Here is a 19059-nt window from a genome sequence, read left to right as displayed (position 1 = left end):
AACTTTTATAATAACCACAAAAAAGAGATATTACTTGGTCACCAATTTATTTTATTTTATTTTTTATTTTTTTCTGCAATAAATCATTATTTTTTATTTATTTAAAAAAAAAACAAATCAGTGAAGGTAAGGACAAAAACCTTTGGTTCACTTATGTATCTGTGAGTGGAAAAAATTTATAATACAAATTCGCTCATTAAAAAACTTAGTTACAAATTACAACATTACAGATAGATAACCCTTTTTTGTTTGTTTTGTTTCACATGGAAACCTTAGAGACTCGAATCATTTCAAGAGACCTAAGTACTAGTACTCCAAGAAAATATCACACAAATTGGAAGCATCTTGGATTTTTAAGAAGTATATTTCAATAATTAATTTGTATGCATGCTTTAAACAAATAGTTATAGTTCAAGAATGAGTCTAAACAAAAGGTATGACCAGCACCCAGCATTTAAGTTTCTGATTTTAATATTAGTCTGACATAACATTAGTAACCCTGCACTGAAACAATGGTACAATCTGAATCATGATTTGTTAAATATTATATCCCAGAACCCCAGAACATTTAAGCTGGTCAAAGAGTTAACATTGTGTAAGTATATAAGCATAAATAGTTATGGACAGCCTCTTGTATAAATTGCTGTTTAGCAATACACAAACTGCCTCAAAGATTTATGCTTACAAGGTAGACATTCAATTATATCAATAAAACAGCATGTCCTGAAAATATGGGCACATTTTAAGACAGTTTTGTTAACCATTAATTAGTCCCACAGTATGACTGAATAATAAGAATTTACTTTAAATGCAAAAAATTTTAATCAGTATAGTGCATGATTGATTCAACATAGTTCCCAGGGAACAGACCAGTCACTCGATTGCAGACTCTTTCATACCAGCCATCGTCATTCTTTATTACATAAATGATTGCACCCTCCATAAGTGACAGCTCATCATCCTTGTCTTTTGTATAATCATATATTGCCACAATTTTCTCAATATAATTCTTAGGGGCCCAAGCAGGATCCCCATCTGCATATGGGTCATTATACTGAACTACTGCAGCCTCCTCATCTTCATAATTCACTGGAGGTGGTGATGGCGGAGGTGGAGAGTCATCAAACATAGGAATGTCATCTGGTGGAGGTTGTGGTGGAGGAGTTGGACTATCAGCAACTGATCCAATAGTGGGTGGTGAAGGTGTAAGCACAGCAATGGGAATGCCAGTACTGCTGCTTTCACTGTTTTCTCGACTTCCACTCCCCCCACTACTTCCACTGTGTGTCCTCGGTCTCTGGTTTAAAGAAGCTGTTCTGCCTGGGCTATGCTGACTTCCAAGCCTAACAGGACTGGTCATGTAGTCATTAGGAACTGTTGGAGGTTTAACAGGTTCCAGGGTTTTGTAAGGAGTATTCCGTCCCAACGTTCCCCTGCCTGACATGGGAGGACTTGGTGGTTTCTGAGTAGGAGGATTTGTTCTCGACAGTGTGCCAGTTCTTGCAGGCTGGTTATTTCCATGCTTGACACCATGGCCCACATCATCCAGAACTGTATAGCCAATAAGTTTCGGAATATACCTTACAGGGCGCTCCATATTTGCAGGTGCTATTATTTTGTGAGTTCTTGATGTATTCTTATTTGTTGTCAAAATACCAATCTCTCTTCGAGCCACTTTCTCTTTATGAATGTCCACCGTCTGTGAGATATGATTGATGGAAGACTCCATTCTCCGAAGCTGAGAGGCTTGGATGTCCAGCAATTGGAGTACATTGTTGGCCAATGCATTTATTTGATAAGCAACACTAGCTAGGGATTGGGTTGTATAGGCTTTGGTCTCTTCTAATGCTTTTCTCTTGTCTGTAGCCTGTATGTAGTTGTTCTCACAGTAGTCCGCCACTCAGGTCAGGTTCTGGTAGCTCTCGATCAGCGCCCTCTTGCCAGACGGAATTTCCTCCTCTAATAACATCTGCAGCTCTGCCATTTTCCTCCCCTCCGCATCACTTCCTCTTACGTTCTGCTCACCAATTTATAAATTATACAAATTTAGGAAGGTCTGTAACTTGTTAACTCATAAGCACACAGCTATAACTTGTCCAAAGCCAGGATTCAAACTCAAATCTGTTTTATTTCAAAGATTATGATTTTTGAAATTGCTATAGCTTTTAGAATGCAAAAGTTAACATTGTATAAATTTGATAGTACTGGAAGTATAATGCTTTTCTATGAAAAATATTTTGTTTTGAAAATTATAGTATAGTCATTAAAAAGTTTCTATCGTTTTCAGCATTGAAAGCAGGTCTTTCCAAAACATAGGCTTGCTTGTCAGATAGATGAGAACTAAAATTTCAGTTTTATCTGCCTCTTTTTCTTCACATCAGACAGACTAATGCAATTTATGTGCAACCACCACCAAGTTTCCATTCACTTTTTGTGCAAGTCTAGACCATGGTACCCACTCACCCAAGAAAGTAGATACAACCTACACATGATAGCTGCCAATAATGGGGAGACAAAAAGAAACTTCCACAGCTGCCTACATGAGGGAGCCATGTCCCTGACAAATGGGATGTAACATGTAGAGGGCTAGAATGGAAGGAGGAAATAACACTATTTCAACTGATATGCAAAGCTCTTAAGTCACTTTTTTGAGGAAGGAGATTGAAAGTATTTTTTCATATTTTTTCCTCCTGGAAGAAGTCTACTTTATAGACTAAAGGAATATGGGAGGAAATGATTTCCTTAAAAAGGCCTAGCAAGTACAAAAATTCAGGTATTTAAAGTTTTGTATTTTAAAATAAATGTTCTCTTTTACCCAACAGGTGTGCAAAACCCATTCTGGCATTCTTGGAAAGGGGTTAGCTCTTTCTCATTCACCAACTATATTAGAGGCACTTGAAGGAAATTTGCCACTACAAATCCAAAGCAATGAACAGTCCTTCCTGGATGATTTTATTGCTTGTGTTCCAGGCTCAAGTGGTGGAAGGCTTGCAAGGTATTGCACTTTAAGTACTATGATTACTACTTTCTTTCAGAGCTTGCCTCAGTTTACATTTCTGCAAAGAAATGAAAGGGGAATCATTAGGATGTATAAATGCTGCCTAAAATAGTCATACTTTTGTTTTTTGAACCTGTTGAAACATAAAATGGTAGTTAATATTTCAAAATATTTTAAAAATATATGATAGTTCTTAATTATCTTAAAGTTTCATATATGAACTTTTATTTTAAAAATATGTGGTGTAATTGAGAAGTATTGTGTTTTGGATAGTGACATTTAATAATTCACTAAACTAACTTTATTGCTATATTTTATTTTAATGAGTTTTTTCAAATCTATACCTAATAGAATTATAAATTTATAATTAAAACCAAATAATTTGAGATTGTAGAGTTCTCATTTGTTTTTTAAACTAAAGAAAAAATATATTGCAATGTGGAAACCTAACTTAATTCTGGTTTTAACTTTTGTGAGGAAGCATGGGGCTTGGTTGGAAAGTCTGTAAGGAGGAATCTCCAAAAGGCCGAGAGCCTCTAGGAGACCTTGTGGAAGGCAGCAGGGCCTGCCTTGACTTTTCCAAACAATTCTGAGCCCCTGGGTGTTTTACTGGAATCTTTATGTTTCATTTTTAGATGTCCTTGCTTAAAGGACACTGTAGATTTATGCGTTTTCTCAAGGATACTTACCCTGCTATTAACTAGAAGTTAATTTTAGTTCAAGCTGTTACAATAAAAGCCTAAGGAGGCAAGGGAATGGGGGCTCTTTGGTTTCTCAAGCCAAGCAGTCCCTTAGCTCTCTCTTTCACAGAAACATGTGTCAGAGTAATCATTCATCCCTTGCTCAGGGTCTATGGGTCCTGGCAGTCCCCATGGAATTGGGCATTGGCAGGTTTCCCAGGATATTTTGGGACTTCTGTACTTGATAAGGCCAGGAGGGCAATTAACAGCAGGTTAATCACAGTCTAAGATGCCCACGCTACTTACTTACTTGGTCATTATTTAATGAAGTCAATAAATAACTTTTGGATGGAATTTTAATCCCTGTGAGGCACCTACGATTTTAAGGTGACAATAGGCAATTAACAAGGCAACAGGTGACAAATGACAATGACCTTACAAGGAGGAGAAAGTCCTCTATCCAACAGCTTATTTGAAAAATTTTTGATAGAGAAATGATAGATTTGCAGTGCAGGTCACACTATAAAGTGACTGTAAATCCCCTGGGGACCCTGTTTAAATGCAGATTCTGACTCAGCGTGTCTGCGGCAGGTCTGACATGCTGCATTTTCAACAGGATCCCAAGTGATGCTGCTACTAGCGGTCCCTGGCCTCTGCTGGCTTAATTTCAGATTAACCATTGAAGATATTGATGAATGTTTTTTGTTTATTTGATTGTTTTTTCATTACTGCTAGGTGGCTTCAGCCAGATTCCTATGCTGATCCTCAGAAAACATCTTTGATCTTGAATAAGGATGATATTCGTTGTGGTTGGCCTACCACCATAACTGTTCAAACAAAAGACCAATATGGGGATGTGGTGCATGTTCCCAATATGAAGGTAATTATATCAAAATTAAACTAGGGGACATTTATGTACTGATTGTGACTAGTAACTTAGGAGGTTTCTAAATAAAATTTTAGAAATGTTAAGTGTCTAGAAGCCATTTGCCAGACCTTCTTTACATATATGTAATGGAGGAAGCAAAAAAAAAAAAAAAATGTTTAAATTATGTTTATATTACTAGCATCTGATTTTCCAAGTTATATGTTTTTTACATTTTGTTGGGTGCTATTGTAATGCAAAGGAAGGATTAAAGAAGTGTCCATTAATAAAGAGCTCCAAGCACATAGCAGCAAGGTCCTCAATACATAGTGATTTAATTAATAAAAGAAGACATTATAAAATTTTGTGTTTTTTTTTTAAACTCAAATACATTCGGCATCTGTGCTACTGAATAACATTGAAAATATAATAGTGATACTTATTAAATAAACTAGAGGCCTGTTGCACGATATTCGTGCAAGAATAGGCCTTCCTTCTCCTGGCTTTGCTGCTGGCTGCCCAGGAGCTGGCAAGTCCTCGCTCCAGGGCCGCATAAGAGTCACCAAGTCCTCGCTCCCAGCCAGAACACTGCTCCTGTAGCTCCTTCTGCCTCTCTCACTCCCCCTCATAGCAGGCATAGCGCCCGCCAGTCACTCCATGCCTGCACATGCAAATTAACCGGCCATCTTTGTTGGATTAATTTGCATACTCCTGATTGGCTGTGGATGTAGCGAAGGTATGGTCAATTTACATGTTTGTCTATTACTAGGTAAGATTAGAAATTAATGAATTTGGATTGTAAAAGAATGAAGAATGGCCAAAACCAGTTTGGCTCAGTGAAGAGAGCATTGGCCTGCAGACTGAAGGGTCCCAGGTTCGATTTTGGTCAAGGGCATGTGCCTTGGTTGCAGGCACATCCCCAGTAGGGGGTATGCAGGAGGCAGCTGATAGATGTTTCTAGCTCTTCCTCTCTCTTCCTCTCTATAGAGAATTAATAAAATATATATATATATATTTAAATAATGAGGCGAAACCGGTTTGGCTCAGTGGATAGAGCACCAGCCTGCAGACTGAAAAGTCCCGGGTTCAATTCAGGTCAAGGGCATGTACCTTGGTTGCAGGCACATACCCTGTAGGGGTGTGCAAGAGGCAGCTGATCAATGATTCTCTCTCATCGATGTTTCTAACTCTCTATCCCTCTCTCTTCCTCTCTGTAAAAAATTAATAAAATATATTAAAAAATAATGAAGAATGTAAATAATCATGTGGTGTATTGATGAATATGGTTTTTTGGATACCTTTTCCCTAATACATTAATTGAGACATAAATGTATAAAGTTAAGTCCTTTGTGATATAACCTATTAATGTAGATAATATATCATTTTAAACATTTATTATATTTCTGAGAAAAATCAATATTGAATGAAAATTTGTATAGGCAAACCCCAGCTACCCTCACACTTTACTCAAAGTTACTATATTACAAAGTGATTTGATTATTTGGAGTTTAGCGTTTATTAGTTCACAAAATCCCTTTTAGTTTTACCTCAACATTACTTTTAGTATAACTATTACAGCTACTTGATATATTCTTTGATTTATATCACAAAGAAGTACAATGCCAGTGGAACCTTTTACCTGACTCATAGTAAAAAAGAGAAGAGCCATATGGTTCACATGTATGATATGAAGACCAGTAAATAAAACTCTATGGAAAAGTATTTAAACTGATACCAAACAAAAATCAGGTTTTGACAATGACCCACACCATAAGGATTTGTACCAGGTCCCAAACATACATATATAGGATGGAATATTATATGCTCTTACTTATATACAACATATATAATACATATTTATACAATATGTTGCACTATGCTTATTTTCAATTTAGTTATTGTGTGAAAGGTAATGCCCCATCAAAATATTATAAATAGCTTCTTTTCATTTGTCACAGACTATATAATATTTGTGTATGTTTTTTTATAATATCATGGTTAGGTGGAAGTGAAAGCTGTTCCTGTTTCTCAGAAGAAAACATCTTTACAACAAGAGCAAGTAAAGAAACCTCAAAGGATTCCTGGCAGTCCTGCCATAACAGCTGTGCCTTCTAATACTGACAAAACTTTTGGTGGATTGGCATCACCAAAGCTAGATGTTTCATATGAACCAATGATAGTGAAGGAGGCCCGATATATCGCCATCACAATGATGAAGGTAATTTATTTTACTTACTAGAAAAATTTTATTTCTTACCAATTATTCACTTAGTAAACATCAGTCATTCAAATTCAGACAGAAAATTATAGGACTATAGAGCTGTTGGTAGTTGTAAACTTGTAACATATTGTTTCGGATGGTGTTATTTTTCTTCAAAGAGGGTTTTCATTTGTTTTTGGAAGACATGTAGAAGGGATTGCCAATAATAGATCAAGTTGATTCAGTCAGAGATTGAAATTGTTGAAAATTATATTTCAGTTTCTACAGAAGTACTTGTTAGTTTTCAATTACCATTACTTTTAGGACATAGCCTTTCAGAGATTCAGTTTACCTGACTAGCCCCATTCAATTTTGGGATTCTCCCAAATGCCACCTTCATCTCTTTTGGTTTCTTCAGGCTTTTAGCCATCTGATATCTTCAGGAAAAAATGTTTTTAATATCTTTCAAGCTTTTTAACTCTTCAGAGGCAATTTTAGTCTAAATTACCAATGTGTTATTATTAATTGAAACAGAAATTGTTATTAATTGAAGCCAAAACTGGTAATTTGGCATTACTAGAATGTAGTGGTGATCCATTCAAGGTTTTCATTTAGAGCAGTGTTTCCCAAACTTCTCTCATGATGAGAATCACCTGGTGGAGTTGTTAAACTACAGATTCCAAAATCCCAATCTGTCTTAGAGTACTAGTTGAATATACAATTTTACCTATATGTTCCCAAAAATTCTAGTTTAGCACTTCTTAGTTGGGATTCAGGAATCTGTAGTTTAACAACTCCACCAGGTGATTCTCATCCTGAGAGAAGTTTGGGAAACACTGATTTAGAGGAATGGCATAATTAGATTTGTGTTTTATAAAGATCACTAGAGGCCCAGTACATGAAAATTCATGCACTGGAGCTGGGGAGCTGGGATCCCTCAGCCCAGGCTAACCCCCTCACAGTCAGGGAGCCCTCAGGGGCAGGAGGTGACCCGGTGATCAGGGGAAGGTGACGCCCCATCACACCTCTGCTGCACCATTTGTTGGATGTTGTATCACTGAATGAAACAAGAATGTTCCTAATGATTTTGTGATTTTTACTGGTCTCTTTCTTAAAGGTTTATGAAAATTACTCATTTGAAGAACTACGTTTTGCATCACCAACTCCTAAGAGGTAAGGATACTTTCCTCCACACAAATATCCAAAGCATGTGTTGTTGGCTGAACTTCAACTTTATTTTCCATAAGTAAATATTTTATAGCATTTTAAAGTTTTTCAGTAGAGATCTACTAAAAATTGTATAATGTGTAGGTTATCAGCTACAATATGTTACATAATATTAAGTTAATAGAGAAAGAATAATACCTATACAGTTGATGTGCTATAGAATTGTACACCTGAAACATATAATTTTATTAACCAGTATTGCCCCAATAAATTTAATTTAAAAATAAATAAAAATTAATAAAGAAAGAAAGAAGGAATGTAAAAAAAAAAAATCTCATGAATAATTTTGAATATTGATTACCTATGAAAATATTTGTTTATATATTGGGTTAAGTGAAATATATCACTGAAATTTTTAAAAAAGAATAAAATCTAAAAGATATGATTTGGTTCGTTGAGGGCTAGGTGTTATTGGGTTGGGTTTTCTTTTTTCTGTTTTTTCTTCTCTCCATCTAATGAGCTGCAGGACATTTCAGTTTTCTTATGATTATGAAGTCTTAATTTTTCAGCCCCTGATTAATTCTTTTAACACCAGATTTAAGCAGATATTTTTACCTACAACTTGGTGATTAGGAGAAATACTTTTTAAAATAAATGCTTGGGGGGAAATTTAGATGGATTATACTTTAGAGAGACCACCTCCATAGAATTTAGAAAACCGTCTAAAGTGAGTCTGAAGAAGTATAATTACTTATGTTTTATTACATCATATCACATGACTTAGTAGGAATTAGGATACTATGATTTCCTTCTGACATGTATGCACAGTAGAGTTTTAATGCATAATCTGGAGAGTTTTTGTCAAAATAGCCCAAGTATTGAGAATGTATCTTTGTCTATAAATAGGGAAATAGTATTTTTTCCTCTGGTGTAATTTTAGTTACAGAATACCTATACAGTGGAATTATATACTTTTTATGAAATAAATATTAACTGTATATATGTATATAGCATCTTAAATAAGAACTAATTGACCATTTGCTAGTAAATAAGTTGTCATATGCATCGGGCATTTTAATCCTAATTAAAATAGTATTTTATCTAAATAAATGCATTTATTCATCAAATACTGTTAACCATCTGCTCTGTGAAAACACACTGGTAGAGGCCATGGCATACAGTTCTGAACAAGATAGACAAGATGCTGGCTGATTCTCATAGCATTTATATTCCTGGAGAGAAGCAATCTATGAATAAGTAAACAAAATCGTAATAATAAAAAAGTTACTTCATAATGAAAGGGTTGGGGAAAGTTCATTCTAGGCAGTGAAAAAAATGGGTGAATGGAGCTTTTGATGTGTTTGAGGAACAGAAACATAACAAGGCTGGAAAATAGTGAGCAAGAGAAAATGATGCAAGATGACATTAGAGTACTATGAGGGCCATATTATATACAGACTGGTAGGCTTTTTAAGGAGTTGACTTTTTTTCTAAGTGAATTTATTTGGAGGGTTTTAAGCAGGGGAATTATATAATATAATCTGATTTGTAGTTTTAAAAGTTTTCTGGCTACTTTCTGGAGAATGGATTCTAGTGGGAACAGATTAGTTTGACTATTAAGGAGTGGAATGGAACTGAAGAAGTGGGTGGATTTGGGATATATTTAGAAGGCAAAGCCAATATACTTGCTGCTAGGTTAGAAATAGGGGATGAAGGAAAGAGAAGAATCAAGAGTGATTACAGATTTCTCCCATTTTTGCAGCACTATAGAGTATTTACTGTAAAGGGGTCAGCCAACTTTGGCCTGCAGACTAATTCAGACCTGTTTTGTTTTTTTTAAATAAAGTTGTATTAGACACAGCCTTACTCATTAGCTTGTATTTTGTCTATGGCTTCTTTCCCACTATGTAGTAATTCTGACAGACTATTTAGCACAGTAGATTAAAGTATTATTACAGAAAATGCTTTTAACCCCTGGTATAGATTATCATGATTTTTACGAGGATCAGAAAACCTGAGAAATTAAGTGTTTTTTGTTCTGTTTTGTTTTGTTAGGTGGTAGGATGAGTAGGAAATAAGAGTTCTTCTTTGGATATTTTGCAGTTGAGATTCCAAGATTCCTCTTAGTTTTCTAAGTAGGGGTATTTCTAGGCCAACTGGAAATATCAGTTTAAAATTCAGGGGACAAGATGGTTTTGGAGTCATTTATATAGAGATAGCATTTAAAAATGAGTAATAGGTGATTGATCAACTATAGAGATGTTATTCAAAGGGAGAGAGAAGAAAAAAAAGACCTAGACCAAAATCTTGGGACATTCCATAGTTAAAGTATGGCCAAAAGAGAAAGAGAGTGAACTGCCAGCAAAACACTTAGAATGATCAGTGAGATTAGAGGAAAGTCAGGAGACTATTGCAGAAGGAAGAAAAAGAAGCATTTCAAGAAATTAGAAGTTGTGAGCTATCAAGTGTTACTGAGAGATTGCTAAGGACAAAGAAAACGACCATTTAAATCAATGGTGTGATAATGACTTTGCCATAAGCAATTGTAGTGAAGTGTTGGGAACAAAAGTCTAGTTAGGATAAGTTGTGGAAGAGAATTGGAAATGAGGAAATGGATATGGTGATTATAGACAATTGTTTGGGTAAGGTTGGTATAAATGGAAAAAGAGATGAGACCTTATTTGAAAAGGGCTGTAAATGAAGAGGAAGTGGTTAGGATAAGAGATTCTGAGGTTTCTTTGTATAGAAATAAAAAAGAAATAGAAGCAATCCAGTAAAGTGAGAGAAACTGATGATGAATGAGAGAGCAAGGTAATTGCAGCATTGAAGTGCTTGAGGGAATGAGATTCACAGCACAAATGAGGGGTTGACTTTGAATAAGACCCAGGATACTTCTTTCATTGTAACAAGATAGAAGGTAGAAGAAAGTAGGTTTATTAATCTGATTACAACTTTGAAGTTGTATCTCATGCTTCTTTTTCTCACCAAAGAAAGTGATGTCATGATCAACAGGAAGTTTGAGGTGAGAAAGAAAAAAATGAAACTCAGTCATTTTGGAAAGTAGGAAAACATGCTATGGTGGAACAGTAGTATTGTCATTTATTGTAATAGTTCAATCAGAAATTAAATGTATGCTGATAAATCTTAATGATGTTGTCAGCTGTTTAACTAAAAGTAAATTTTCTAATATTCATATTTCTTTACAGACCCAGTGAGAATATGCTGATTCGTGTCAACAATGATGGTACTTATTGTGCAAATTGGACTCCAGGGGCTATTGGACTGTACACTATTCATGTTACCATTGATGGCATTGAAATAGGTAATTTTTTTTAAATAGGTTTTTTTTTTTTTTTTAAGTTATGAGTTACTAAGTGCAAAGAACTAGAATAAAAATTATTTTTCTGTTCTATTTTGCTCTTTAACTTGTATCATAGATATGGACAAATTCCATAACTTGTTTGGGGCTTCGTTTTCTCCCCTCTAATGAATAGTGAATTAGTATATTCAGAAGGTCTTAAAACTTTGTAATAATTTATGGTGTCATTATATCCCTTATGACTCCTTTCCTTGATTCCCTGATGTGACTGATTAGGTATGATCTCCTCCAAGCTGCTATATAACTATGTGCATGCCTTGTATCCTCCTCATGGTATATCTGTCTTCCTTTCCTGTCTGTGAGCAGAGACCATCTCATTCACATTTGGATCTCCCAATCTAGCTCAGAGCCTGGCACATAATATCTGCCTGATAAATACTTATTGAATGAATGAATTTTCTTTATCTACTACTAACTTGGGAAAGTTTACTGCTTTTACTTTGAATATTAATCTTTTTTTAAATATCTATATAATAGGATAACAGTGTAAGGTTTGAGGTGCAGGAAACTGATCACCAAGGAGTTTTAAAGTTTATTCCTCAGCAATGAGCGGGACTCATTATGGAAGTAGAGAAGTCAGAATTGAAGGAGTTGGGAGGGGAGATGGACCCAGCCTGGCTGCCACCTGGACATGGCGGATCAGCAGCCCGTGGCTGGTCTGGGGGTCTTCTTAAGGGGAGGAACAGGAGAGGGTTGGACCCAGGGCAGAACAGGAAAGGGTGGGCTCCAGGACACTTTGGCAGGCGCTGATTGATGGCTCAATGTCTTGGAGATGTCTCTGTGACAGGTGCCAATAATGTCATAACTCCGCCCACCAGTTGGGAGGAGGGAGAACCTTATAAACAGTAGAACAAGAAAACTCTAATAAGTGTCGTCTATATGGATTCTTCCATTTGGCACTGTCTTTCCTGAAGCTGCTTAAGAAAAAGGGCTCCTATGATTGGATAGATTTAGAAAACCTAGTGTGTTGTAGTCTTATATTAGACGTTCATACAATGCACATTAACATATTACAAATTACAAGAAGTTATGAAATTAACAATTTTGGCTCAGATGGAAAAAGTCAAGAACCATATGAGTTCACTGATGTGTAGGATATAGAACTAAAAGCCCCAAATGAACAGACAAGACAACAAACAAAGATGTGTAGACAGAGATAGAAATATGGTCATTATCAAAAGAAAGGGGGGTGAGGGTAGTAGAAGAGGATAAAGGGGGAAAACATGCGATAGAGGAAGACTTGACTTTGGGTGGTGAACACACAATACACTATACCAATGTTGTATTATAGAATTGTATGCTTGAAAACTATATTATTTTATTAACTAATCTCACCCCAGTAGACTTAATTTAAAAAAAAAAAATTTAAAACTGTTTAATCCTTACGTGAAACCCTTGAATGTGAGAAAAAGGGAGACAGGTAGAGATAAAAATAATCCTCATTAGCATTCCACCAGAATATCCTTTGGGAAACTGGTATAAGTAGTTTGTTTTTACAGTGAAGGTAAAGAGGTACTTTACATTGATGTAACTATGTAGAATCAGATATCTCATATTCATCTATATCATTCCAGAGACTATATCCTCAGTCTTTGGTCCACTCTCCTTTATTTCAGCATATTCATAAAGCCTTTAGTTCAGCAAACTTTTTGGTTCTGAACAGCAGATACCTACTGTTCTAGGTAGATAATTATTGTCAAGTGTTAACAATTTATTGATGATTGCAAGATAAAGCAGGCAAACAAACTCATATGAAGTAGAATATAAGTAGCAGAACACAAGAGGTACACATTATGGGAATTCAAAAATAGAGATAATCATGAATGGCTTCATCTTTGCTATAAAGTGGAGTGAAGGAAATAGCTATAAAGTAGATAAGAACACTTTTTTTTTCCAAATGAAACTATAGGAAAAGATTCATATTTACCTGGAATCATTAATTTTCTTCCCTACATTTTTTTAAAAATATATTTTATTCTTTTACAGAGAGGAAGGGAGAGAAATAGAGAGTTAGAAACGTCGATGAGAGAAACATCGACCAGCTGCCTCTTGCACACCCCCTACTGGGGATGTGCCTGCAACCAAGGTACATGCCCTTGACCGGAATCAAACCCGGGGCCTTTTAGTCCTCAGACCAACGCTCTACACTGAGCCAAACCGGCTTTGGCTCTTCCCTACATTTCTAACTCAACTTTCTTCCTAGGAGTCCAAACTGTCAATAGACTGGGTCCTTATTTGACCATAGAAAAGGGCAGATATTAGAATGATATATAATAATAAAAGCATAATATGCTACTTAGACCACACATCCTTCCTTCCAGACAAAGCCGCAGTGGGCAGGGCAGCAGCAGAGGCACCCAGCAGTGGTGGGCAGGGGCTGGGGCCAAGGCCCTAGCATCAGGTCTCTAGTTATAAAAATAATAATAATCATAATCATAATCATAATAGCTAACATTTATTGAGCACTTAATATATGTCCAACCTTATATATTTTAAATCATTTCATTCTCACAAAAGCCTAGTCAGGTAGGTGCTATTCTTGTTCCCATTTTATAGATAAAAAAGTTGAGACACAGAGAATCAAATAGCAGCAGATGTGGGCACAAACAAGACAGTCTTAATATGTGCACTCCAATTTTTAACCACCATACTGTGTTACACCTTAGTGATAGAGATGATTTCTATAGATAATGAGTCACACTCTGATCTGATGTTGCAAAATAATGTTTAATCATGTAAGGGTTTCTTTTTCTTTTTAATTTTTTCATTATGATTTCTTTTTTGGGGGGAGAGGGCATATATATATATATATATATATATATTTTAGTATAAAAATAGTAGTACAGATGTCTCCTTTTTCTCCCCATTTACCTCCCCCAGCAGCCCTCACACACCCAGCCGCCAGCACATGCCCTCAACTCCCTAGTGTCTCTGTCCATTGGTTATGCTTATATGCCTGCATATAAGTCCTTTAGGTGATATTTTACCCACCCACCTCCCAACCCTCTCCTGCCTTCCCTCTGAAGTTTGACAATCTATTCCATGCTTTTTTGTCTCTATATCTATTTTTGTTCATCGGTTTATGATGTTTATATTCGAAAAATTAGTGAGATCATGTGATATTTATTTATCTTTCTCTGACTGGCTTATTTCACTTAGCTTAATGCTCTCCAGTTCCATCCATGCTCTTGCAAATGGTAAGAATTCCTTCTTTTTTTACAGCAGCACAGTGTTCCATTGTGTAGATGTACCACGGTTTTCTAATCCACTCATCTGCTGATGGGTGCTTACTAGTCTGCTTCCAAATCTTAGTTATGGTGAATTGTGCTGCTATAAACATAGGGATACATATATCCTTTCTGATTGGTGTTTCTGGTTTCTTGGGATATATTCCTAGAAGTGGGATCACTGGGTCAAATGGAAGTTCCATTTTTAATTTTTTGTGGGAACTCCATACTGCCTGCACTAGTCTGATTCCCACCAGCAGTGCATGAGGGTTCCTTTTTCTCCGCATCCTCGCCAGCACTTACGAGCTCCCTCCCCCCAGTTTGTTGCTTTGTTAATGATAGTCATTTTGACAGGTGTGAGATGGTACCTTGTTGTTTTGATTTATATCTCTCAGATGATTTATAACTTTGAGCATGTTTTTATATGTCTCTAGGCCTTCTGTATGTTATCTTTTGAAAAGTGTCTATTTAGGTCATTTGCCCATTTTTTTATTGGATTGTTTATCTTCCTTTTGTTAATTTGTATGAGTTCCATATATTTTGGAGATTAAACCCTTATCAGAGATAACATTGGCAAAAATGTTCTCCCATGCAGTGGGCTTTCTTGTTTTTGTTGATGGTTTCTTTTACTGTGCAGAAGCTTTTTATTTTGATGTAGTCTCATTTATTTATTTTCACTCGAAAGTCCAACTGCAGAGTTGCAGGGGCCCGAGCCGCAGACGTGGGAACATTGTGCATACCAAGCATCACTGAAGAGTTCAGGCACTGAGATGTATGGCTGCCTTGGGTTGGTGGTCCATATGCACTGAGAATCAGTGTCCTCACATGCAAGCACCAAGATTCTAGAGTCACCTGTGCTTGGTGTGGCTTCTCGCACGTGCCGAGGATCAGCATTCCCATGCACATGTGCACCGAGGATAAGAGTCCCTGCTCCTGTGCACCAAGTGTCCAAGCCCTGCGTCTGTGCACCGAGAATCCATGTCACTGGTACTCAGTGCGGCCTCACGCACACGGATTATCAGAGTTCCTGTGCTTGTATACGCCGAGAATTAGAGTCACTGGCGCCAGTGAGGCCTCTCCTGCTTGCCGAGAAGCAGAGACCCCATGTGCATGCGCTAAGAATCTGAGACATTGGCGCTCCCTGTAACCTCACACACTTGCCGAGAATCAGAGTGGTGGGCCTGCTAGGGGACCTTGTTGCAAGGCCGCCCTGTGCCAGTGGGAGGCCCATTCGCTCACTGTGGGTCACGCAGGCTCTATTCCACTGTAGTGGGCCTGGGGAAGGGGGCAGCACTCTGACTCACAGGAATCTGCAGATGGGATGGCTGGAGTCTCAGTGTCTATGGGTCTGTAGCTGTGGTAGCAGGCCTTTGTTCAGAGAGGTTGAAGGGTCCTAGTTTGCATCTGAAGTCAGTCTGGGTGGTGGTGAGGTTGGGTTTCCTTTCACAGCAATTCTGCCGTTCAAGATCTCATTATGATTTCATGTGTCCAGATAAAGAATGTGAACTCTTTTCCTTGAAGTCTAAAACACCCATTTGGAATCTCAGGGACATTTTTCAAATATTTCTCTTTCTTAACTGTAAATATCAATGATCTTAAAAGAACAGAATTCAGATTTTTTTTCAACTGTTTAAAATAGCCTGTGATTATTTATAAGGTTAGTATAAGAATTCTCCCTTTCTTGTATTCTCAAACATTATGGTTTGCCTCCTTTTTTCTTACAGATGCTGGCCTAGAAGTAAAAGTCAAAGACCCACCTAAAGGGATGATACCACCAGGAACTCAGCTGGTCAAACCAAAGACTGAACCTCAACCAAATAAGGTTAATAGGATAAAATCAGAATCTGAATCAGTCACAGATTTATTAATTTTCTTCATTGATGCTGCAAAGTGGCCATCGAACATCTAATGTTTTATTTGACTTTAATATTTGAATTCTAAATACCCCTCATTAATTTTTAAGAGTTTTTCATGGTAATTCTACTCATTTCTAAATAGTATAACCTGTACTTTTTGGTTTCTTTATGTAAGACTTAAGTAATTTATAGGCCTTGGGTACTTTCTGTTCATTGAAAATTTACAGCTAACTAAAAGTCTACTGCTCAGAAGTGTATAATGTTTGCAAAGTTAAAATATCCTTGCTACTAAGAAAAATTAATTTCCTAACATTGAAAGTAAATAGAAAATGTTTTGTAAACTATTTATTAAAAAGAAAACATTGGTAAAGAATTTATATTATACTTTTCTAACAATAAAATAATAATTACTTTATTTTTTTAATCATGTCTTCAAAGTTTAGAGAGGAAATATAAATATATTAATTTTCTATTTTTTTCAGTAATGTACAACTTAATACTTTTGTTATAAATAAACCACTGCTATTTGCATGAGAAAAGCAGCTACAAATAATTTTAGAAACTTTATTAGAATTAATAATACATTCAAATCTGTTTAATTTTATCTCTATTACTTATGTGATCTCTAAACCATGATTTTCCCTATCTATCTTTGCTTTTCTCAGGTTCGAAAATTTGTGGCCAAAGACAGTGCAGGGCTCCGTATCCGCAGTCACCCTTCCCTTCAGAGTGAGCAGATAGGCATAGTGAAAGTTAATGGAACTATCACTTTTATTGATGAGGTAATTTATAATGAAATACCTGGTAATTAATCTTGAACAGAAAGTTTTGCATTTGTTTGCATAATAATAAGGTTACTAAATTTTCTATCTTTTAATTAGTTTGGTTAGTGTTTGGAAAATTGTTTTTCAAAATGTGTTCATTGAGTTTTAAGCATTTCATTTATTTTTTTTTATCAATAAAATAACTAAAATTATATATAGATTTCAGAGAGGAAGGGAAAAGGAGAAAGGTAAAGACAGAAACATCAATGATGAGAGAGAATCATTGACTGACTGATTGCCTCCTGCAAGTCGTTCACTGGGAACGAAGCCCCAACCCAGGCATTTACCCTGACTGAGAATCAAACTGTGACCTCCTGGTTCATAGATTGATGCTCAACCACTAAGCCACCCAGTGGGGCTAAAATTATATTTTTTAAAGAAAGGAACTCAGTTAACATAGGAGTTAGAGTCTGTACAAGCACTCACTGAAAATGCATACAGTTGATGTTGTTTATTTTTAAATGTGTTTATTGTATTTCTTTAATTTTTACAATACGTTTTTCTAATAAAACTACCAAATAACTTGTGATTACTATTAAAGTTTAAATTGGGGGGGAAGAAAGACGTTCTTTTGGGAAACATCTGATTTTATGTTTCAAGTTTTTATTTTAAAGGGTAATATGTTTGTACTTTTACTCCTATGTGACCTTGTTTTTACAATCTCACCATGTGAAATATATTGCTAGGCATTCCATTTTTGCTTTTTTCATTAAAGGTTCTCCATACTTACCTTCTGCAAAACTAGATGCTTACTCTCCATGTCCACCATTATTTGCTCATTTTTTAGCCTTTTAGCCTTTGCTAGTCTCATAGGAGTTACAGGAGGCCATGGCTTGTTTTTTATGCCTATTTCTCACAGATCCACAATGATGATGGTGTATGGCTGAGGCTGAATGATGAGACAATAAAGAAGTATGTGCCTAATATGAATGGTTACACTGAAGCCTGGTGTCTCTCTTTTAATCAACATCTTGGCAAGAGTCTTCTGGTCCCTATTGACGTAAGTAAAAGGTTGTTTTCAAAAGTGTTATAGGTGCACTCTGTCCTCATTACAGGACTTTTCTTTAATTAAGCTAATGAAGGCATTTCAGTTCTGAGGTATACCACAACTAAATAACTTTGACTTTAAAAGTGCTTGAATTCTTGAGAACTTCTGTGTAATAATGGTGGAGTTGGCAAGGCTGATGACCTTAATACTTACTATGATCCCTCACAGGCAGAAAGTAATAAATGAAAACTGGGTCTACTGAGTTCCTTTCAAAGAGGGGAATAAGAGTGGTTGCATTTTTAAAAAATATATTTTATTGATTTTTTACAGAGAGGAAGAGAAAGGGATAGAGAGTTAGAAACATCGATTAGAGAGAATCATCGATCAGCTGCCTCCTGCACACCCCCTACTGGGGATGTGCCCACAACCAAGGTACATGCCTTGACTGGAATCGAACCTGGGACCTCTCAGTCTGCAGGCTGATGCTCTGTCCATTGAGCCAAACCAGTTTCGGCAGCATTTTTTTATTTTTAACTTTCCTGTCACACTACTGTTTGGAATGAATTCTGCACTAAATTTATGAATTCAGTATTGTTATATACATTAAAAAACATGTATAACATTTGTTTCTTATGTTGGAATTTTGTAATTAGTCCTCTGTGTTTTGTCTAAGTTTGAATGTTTCCTTCTTAGCTTTTAATATTACTTTGTTAAGACAAGCTGGATTTTTAGACTTGTGGTGTTCCAGTGTTCTAGTTGAACCTAGATCGTACTGTCTGAGAAAATTCATTGAACCTCTTTAATAAATGCTTTAGAAAAGTCACAAGATTGCTACATCACTAAATGTGATAGTAAAGCACAACCCTTTATAATCC

The 19059-nt window shown here is 36.1% G+C and overlaps 2 protein-coding genes across 18 annotated transcripts in view; one reads left to right on the top strand and one right to left on the bottom strand.

Annotated features, from left to right (window-relative positions):
• Window positions 1-19059, top strand: part of MYCBP2 (MYC binding protein 2) — a 256367-nt gene that overhangs the window by 154878 nt on the left and 82430 nt on the right. For all 17 annotated transcript variants that reach the window (XM_036455729.2, XM_045588714.1, XM_036455734.2 and 14 more), the window contains 8 exons: window positions 2823-2995; window positions 4414-4558; window positions 6546-6761; window positions 7861-7916; window positions 11117-11232; window positions 16241-16338; window positions 17038-17154; window positions 18056-18196. In XM_036455729.2, the coding sequence (XP_036311622.1) occupies window positions 2823-2995; window positions 4414-4558; window positions 6546-6761; window positions 7861-7916; window positions 11117-11232; window positions 16241-16338; window positions 17038-17154; window positions 18056-18196 (1062 nt within the window). The remainder of the gene's footprint in view (window positions 1-2822; window positions 2996-4413; window positions 4559-6545; window positions 6762-7860; window positions 7917-11116; window positions 11233-16240; window positions 16339-17037; window positions 17155-18055; window positions 18197-19059) is intronic.
• On the bottom strand, window positions 109-2003 carry LOC118728831 (abl interactor 1-like). Its single transcript, XM_036455739.2, is given in 1 exon segment — window positions 109-2003. A coding segment is annotated over 1 exon segment (1164 nt). The 5' UTR covers window positions 1985-2003; the 3' UTR covers window positions 109-820.

Source organism: Pipistrellus kuhlii, unplaced genomic scaffold (assembly GCF_014108245.1).
Source record: "Pipistrellus kuhlii isolate mPipKuh1 unplaced genomic scaffold, mPipKuh1.p scaffold_m20_p_3, whole genome shotgun sequence".
Lineage (NCBI taxonomy): Eukaryota > Metazoa > Chordata > Mammalia > Chiroptera > Vespertilionidae > Pipistrellus > Pipistrellus kuhlii.
Note: the sequence above shows the minus strand (reverse complement) of the source record. Positions and strands in the feature narration are given on the sequence as shown.